The sequence below is a fragment of the Medicago sativa genome, chromosome 6 (genome assembly GCF_051527215.1).
Source record: "Medicago sativa cultivar Bolivia chromosome 6, Bolivia_mono, whole genome shotgun sequence".
In the NCBI taxonomy this organism is placed as follows: domain Eukaryota; kingdom Viridiplantae; phylum Streptophyta; class Magnoliopsida; order Fabales; family Fabaceae; genus Medicago; species Medicago sativa.
Genome location: NC_140754.1, coordinates 30,283,044 through 30,289,859, shown reverse-complemented (window position 1 = coordinate 30,289,859; position 6,816 = coordinate 30,283,044). Strand labels below are relative to the sequence as shown.

Below are 6,816 nucleotides of genomic sequence, written 5' to 3'. Positions count from 1 at the left end.
CTATTTGTGTCCTTGAAATTTGTCCATTTTTATTTCTAAGTTTGATGATTTCAATTTCATATATGGATCTTTTCTCAGATTAAAAAAAATGTAACAAAGTTAGGGATAACACCAAAAGGCACATGACCAAGTCCAGTACGTGAAATACACTATATTAAATGAATAATAACTAATTTATCCAAATTTTGAGACCACTTATTGTGTGATATTTGTTACGGCACACTCTATTTAAATCCTCACCTATATCCTTATTTATTAATTTTGTTACGCCTGCAGCAATTTAACTCCTTATTTATTAATTTTGTTACGTCTGCAGCAATTTAACCTAATTTTTTCCCGCTCATTTGCTTTATTAGATTTGCAATTATTTAACCTAACAAATTCCATCTAAAAAAATGCATCGCATCAATTTCATTCATATCCTCTTGCCTTTTTTTTTTGAAGAAAATATTTTCTACACTTATTTGATGCTGCACGTTTGTTCTAGAAACTATGAGCATATCAATGATCACGTTTGATGCCTTCTATTTTATACTTTTTTTTCGGCTACCCTAATTTCCATGTAAACTCGGTTATATATACCTGAATTATTGATAGGATTACCGAATTTTCTTTTATAATATTTTCAGATTTCATACATTTTATGAAGTGATTTATTTTGTCTACTATGGATTATCACGTGTTATTTTTTCACCGTTGCCTATTATATATTGCATTTTATTATTCGTATGTCAATCCCTTTACAATAAACCCGAGCGGAGCAGGGGTCAAAAATCTAGTTTCATTGAAAGAAACTCTCTCTTTACCCTAGTGCCGCCAAGAAATGGATCCAACTAAAACAAGGTACTACATCTCTTTAATATTTTCTTACTTTTAATTTCTGTGTAATTCGAAAAGCTATATAAAGGTATGTATATCTCTATTAATTAATTCAATCCCTCTAATTTACCTTTATACTAATTTGTAGTTAAGTTAGACTTTGTAACCTTTAATACTTTGTAAACAATATATGGTATCGTATGTAAGTATAGTTTATACAAATTTATTATTTAATTTTAGTTTCTTATTTATATTGAATGGTGTAAGCTAAGTTGCAAATCTTGTAGAGAGAAGGCAGGTCTGATGTATTCTCACCCTTATTTGTGCTATTCTTTTTTGCTCTTAATTTATTTATTATTATTTTATTTATTTATTTTTGTAAAAAACACTCGAACCAATGTATATATGTATTTGATCTCATTATTAATGTATAGGTACGTGATCAACGACAGAGATCACACTCTTAGAGTAAAGCAAGTAAAGACATTATCCGCGCTATTGATTATCATTGCTGCATTGAGTATATCACCATTTTTTGGGAAGTTCATGGCCGAACACGACACTACCGTGATGGTCATAACCCTTGCTCTTGTTTTATCTTTTCAAATAATACTTGGTTATGGTTTTACACGACATCATGTCCCTTACAACAACATCAACAACAACTTGATAATCTTCGACGTTTTGCTGCTATCATGTATTATATCAAGTATCGAAGTGAGTCTTGTTTCATCGCAGACCGACGTGATAATTACTTTTATCTTATGCTATACCACAGTTTCATGGTTTGTCTTTCTAAATTTGAAAGATAGAATTTATTCTTGCAGCTGTGCTAGTGAGTTTGATAAGTTTTCCAATGGTCTGTATCTTAAGAAAATTTTGCTTGGCTAAACCATGTATTAGATTGCCCCATGATATTCATGATATCCAGTTTTACGGTATGAGATTATTGAGTTGTAATCTAAGAAGCGGGCTCTGAGTCAAGAGATTGATCAGAGCTATTTTGTTAATTATCATGAAACTAGAAGAATAACTGTAGGGTTTAAGTACCGTTAAATATTATTTGTTTTGGAATTATTATAGAATCATTAATATTTGTTTTATTTAGTTTATATCACAAAAACAAAAAATTTAAAATCTCTGATCCATACTATTTGAGTCATTGAGATTTGTCTATTTCTTCAAAAGTTTGATGATTTCAATTTTATACATGGATCTTTTCCTAAATTAAATAAAAAAATGATTGTAACAAAGTTAGGGATAGCAACCAAAAGGCACATATTGAATGAATAACTAACAAGACTTCGACCCGTGCGATGCACGGGTTTTTTTTTAAAGTGTCATATATAAGTGTCAAATTGACTTATATCAAATTGATTATCTTTTGGGCTCCCTGATAACATACTTACACAAAAATATTATCTTTGATGGTATCTCTTATATCAGTAAATCATGTCTTTGCACTCCAATATAAAGTTTAACCTTGCATATTTCCTTAGTCATGGATGTTACCCAATGCGAGCATCTTTCAAAAGTGCACTGTCTACAAAAAAAATGCAAGAAAATTAATTAAAACAAAGAAAAAATTAGCAAAACAAAAAGCAAATACAAAGTTCAAAGAAAATTCTAAAAGAAAAATTAACATAAATTAATACTTCATTGCACTTATTGTTTCTTGTTCCTGTTCATCCTTTCTGCTCCAAGAGCTATCAATTAGAATACGATTAAATTGTTCAAAAAAAAACAACAATAGTAGAATACGATTAACAAAAAAGATACATAATATAGAATCCATTGACTACCTATTCGAATTTTGGTGTTGAGTCTCTTAAATAATGGGCATTACAACTTTACTGTAAAAAAAGCACTTGTGAGCAGCAAGTTTGTAGATAGAAAAATTAACAAAGGAACAAAAATCAAGTTGAGGTAGATTGTTCTGTCCGACACAAAATTGTATTTGACCGTCGCAATAAACCGAGGATAATTAAAAGAAATCCACCATTATAAAATTGTTTGCATGGAAATTAGGATAGCCGAGTTTGCGTGGAAATTAGGGTATTCTGTTTGTAAACGTATTAAATAAGTGTACAACAACTTGTAAAAAAAAAAAGTCTATCGAATTTTTTAGGAATTGGTGCGCTGCATTTTAGATGGAATTTGATAGGTTAAATTGCAGCTAACCTAATGCATCCTTTTAGTGGGAAATTATTTGGTTAAGTTGCTGCAGACCTAACAAAATTAATAAACAAGACAAGACTAGTAATCCGACGCAATAACTCAATTGATATATGAACATCCGCTTACAATGTTCATAACTTTTTGCAGTTTATTACGGCTTTGTCATTTCATTTGGCTACAACAACAAATAAAATAGGACCTTGCCCATACCTTATCAATGACCCAACTAACTTTGTAGATTACCCTGCAAATCAGTAATTTTTTTTTTTCGGTGAAGCAAATCAGTAATTTATGTTTAGCCTTTTTTTTTTTTTTTTTTGGTGACGAGAATAGAATAAATAATTAATTAATTACCTTACTCTCTCTCATAAGTCATAACTTGATAAAATTAGGGTTACGCGAAGCAAAGGAGGATGAAGAAGAAGAAGATGCATCTATATCTGCCTCACGAACTGATAATTGAAATCCTTCTAAGGTTACCAACGAAATCTCTTATACGTTTCAAGTGTGTTTGTAAGTCTTGGTTTTCTCTTATATCTCATCCGAACTTTGCAAATTCGCATTTTGATCTTACCGCTGCAACGCACACTCCAAGAATTCTGTCCATTTTTTATTCACCTCTTGAATTTCAATCTATAGATTTTGAATCCTCCAACGATTCTGCTTCTTCAGGGAACCTTAATAAAAAAATTATTCCCCAATCTGGTGATAAAGAATTTCGTGCATATATTGAAATTTCATGTAGAGGATTTATATTTTTCCACTGTTTTTCAAGACTCTACTTGTGGAATCCATGTACAGGACATCACAAACTAATGCCTTTGTCTCCTTTTGATTCCAAATTCTTAACATATTGTCTAAGGAGTAATCTATATGGTTTTGGTTATGACAAGTCAAGAAATGATTACTTGGTGGTTGTATTGGGCTCTGAATCAAACTTAGCTAGTAATGTCGTTTTATCACATTTGGAGGTTTTCTCCTTGAGAGATAATACCTGGAAACAAATTGAGGGTGCTCACTTCCCTTATCAGAATGTCACTAATGATCATTCCAAACAAGGGGTTCTCTTTAATGGGGCTATTCATTGGTTGGCTTTTCGGTGTGATTTAAATGCGCATGTTATTGTTGCCTTTGATTTGATGGAAAGGAAACTTTTTGAGATCCCTCTTCCTGATCATGATTTTCACTATCAGTCTTCATATTGTCATTTGTGGGTATTTGGAGAATTTCTCAGTATATGGGATGCCGATTATGAAAATTATAGAACAAAAATATGGGTGATGAAAGAATACAAAGTATGTTCCTCTTGGAATAAGAAACTTGTTCTTCCTCGTCCTGACATTTTCCCTATATACTCTACAAAAAATTATGATATCATTGGAGCAAATTTTTACAAATTGGTGAAGTACAACAATAAAGGACAGTTGTTAGGGTATCACCACTACCGTGGGAAGCTAGAAACATTCCATGTGGTCATGTATACAGAGTCTCTACTTTCACTCCCTGGTGAAAATGATGAAGTTTAAGATGACACGGACAAGAAGAATGAGGTTTTGAAATATTCTTCCTTCACCATTTTCTTGATATTTATAATTATATTTTATCATGAACTACTTGGGCCGCGCCATTTGTATGCTAAATGTGTTTGACTGCCTTTGTAACATGTGCTAGTATGCCGCACCGCATGAGCTGATCCAGTATGCCGTGAAATGTTTATTGGTTAACTATTTGTGATATGCTTATTGGATATATTGACAGCTTTGTTTGTGTGATTCACCGCTGGTTATGCGTGTGTAACAGGATTGAGTTCTAAATGTTATGTCGCTGCTCAATTTATGCAGGTTGAAGGGAAAATAAGGTTTTTTGTCCTCTGATTTCAGTGGACTCTATTTACTTTGTCCCTTGCCAATTCTCTGTTTCAAACCAGGAAAAAAATGAACTTCAAATTAATGAGCTATACATGAATTTACAGGACTTTAGGTCAGAAGAAACATCAGAATTAACTTACCCCATGATCTAAAATAGTGCTACAATTATATAGTGGGGTGTATAGTGTATACTTTTCTATTAATTCCTAACTTGTTACATCCTTTTCTTTTGCACCTTCTCTGATTTGATACGCTGATTTGATCCACTAAGTTATTTCACATGTGTTGTGCAGTTACCTTAGTTCAACCACTACACATTCATAATCACATTACATTCTTGCAGCTTATAAATATTCTGATGAGGTTCCTGGTAGCAGTGTGCTAGCTAGACACTGTACCGGTAGGAGTTGTTACTCACGAGCAGGACATAAATTGGCATCCTCCTTCATGGATGAAAGACTGTTTTATACAATTATACTAGATATGAAAGAAACAGTTTGTTTCTACTAGAACCGTTCATTTAAATATGGAATAAAAACTTATATGATAGCTAAGCATACATGTTTTTATAAAAACTGTGACTTGCACGATGAAAACAAGGCGAAACAGTAGTTTGATGACAGATTGTTTTAGGAAACATAGTATAAAGGGCTCCTTCTATTGTGATATGAAAGACTTATATGCTTGCTTGCAATGTTCTTTTTTCTTTTTATATTCAGTCTTGATAGGATTTGAATTTTATAATTATTAGCATAATTACGGTTAGAACCAAGGGTGCATTTAGTTTGCACCACCAATTAGATACATGCTAAGAGAGTTCGTACTTAAGTTATGTATGTTAATGTTCAATTTTGTGAGAGGTAAAAGTGAATTTATAAATATAAAATTGATTTCGATTGATATATTTAGTGTTCTCGAGATTTTAACTCAAGATAGGATTTAATGCTTCCATTTCCCTGAAGAGAAAATAATTCTAGTGTCAACTCGCTTTTGCCTATTTTGTAATCAACCGTTTTTTTTTTTTTTTTTTTATGTTGAATTCAGTATGAACTTAAATCAATTTCACAAAATCATCTCTAATTCGTTGTAATTTTTTTATTGAACTATTCACTGTATGTTTAATATGACGAATGATGCATTGGTCAATTATATATGACACATAATTTGTTTGATCTTTTATAATTCCTTCATTTACACTTTGATTTACTTGTTGATTGGCTCTTATTGTATCATATATGATGATATGTTCAATTATACAGTACACAGTATTTGTTTGATGTTTTATAACTTCTTTTACATTTTTATCTACTTGTTGGTTGGTTCTTTTTTTTTTTTTTTTTTGAGAGGAATTGTTGGTTGGTTCTTATTGTCTCATATATGATGAATGATGAATTGTTTAATTATATAGTACCCACTATTTATTTGATCTTTCTACAATTCCATCGTTTACATTTTGATCTACTTGTTTAGTTTGATTCTTATTGTCTCGTTGGTGAGATTATTGAAATCACAACGGCACCGGATTTTGCTGAAGATATAATATGTAACTTTTGTCAAAAGTACAGTGGTCCATCATGATTTGTCAAACTCATTGGCAATCTAAACATAGACCAACTATTCAACATGGAGAAAAAAAAAATTAAATCCTTTACACTTGGAATGTACATTATATTATATGATGGACTCGTTCCTTTATTGGCATAGTTTGGAATACTTATATTTTGAAAGTTAATCTTTTGCTATAAGACCAGTTCACACAAACTTATGTAACTAGTTTCACACAAATTTTAGTTATATGCATCAGTTTCACACTATGAATAATCAGTCGTTATTTATTCTCTAAATTTTTCACAATCTAAACATTAAATATATCCGCGCAACACTTGTTGACTCATTTGTTTCTTGTAAAAAGGACCAGAGGAAGTATTAGTTAAAGTTCACTATTGAAAAG

At 31.3% G+C, this 6,816-nt stretch overlaps 1 protein-coding gene across 1 annotated transcript; it reads left to right on the top strand.

Moving 5' to 3' along the window:
* Window positions 1-3,801: 3,801 nt before the first annotated feature.
* On the top strand, window positions 3,802-4,658 carry LOC146914444 (F-box/kelch-repeat protein At3g06240-like). The gene has a single exon (XM_085722128.1). The coding sequence runs from the start codon at window positions 3,813-3,815 to the stop codon at window positions 4,521-4,523; it is 711 nt and encodes a 236-aa protein (XP_085578254.1). The 5' UTR covers window positions 3,802-3,812; the 3' UTR covers window positions 4,524-4,658.
* The last annotated feature ends 2,158 nt before the right edge of the window (window positions 4,659-6,816 follow it).

Excerpts from the sequence above, each read along its gene's own strand:
- LOC146914444 (XM_085722128.1), top strand. The coding sequence starts at position 3,813 with ATGCCTTTGTCTCCTTTTGATTCCAAATTCTTAACATATTGTCTAAGG.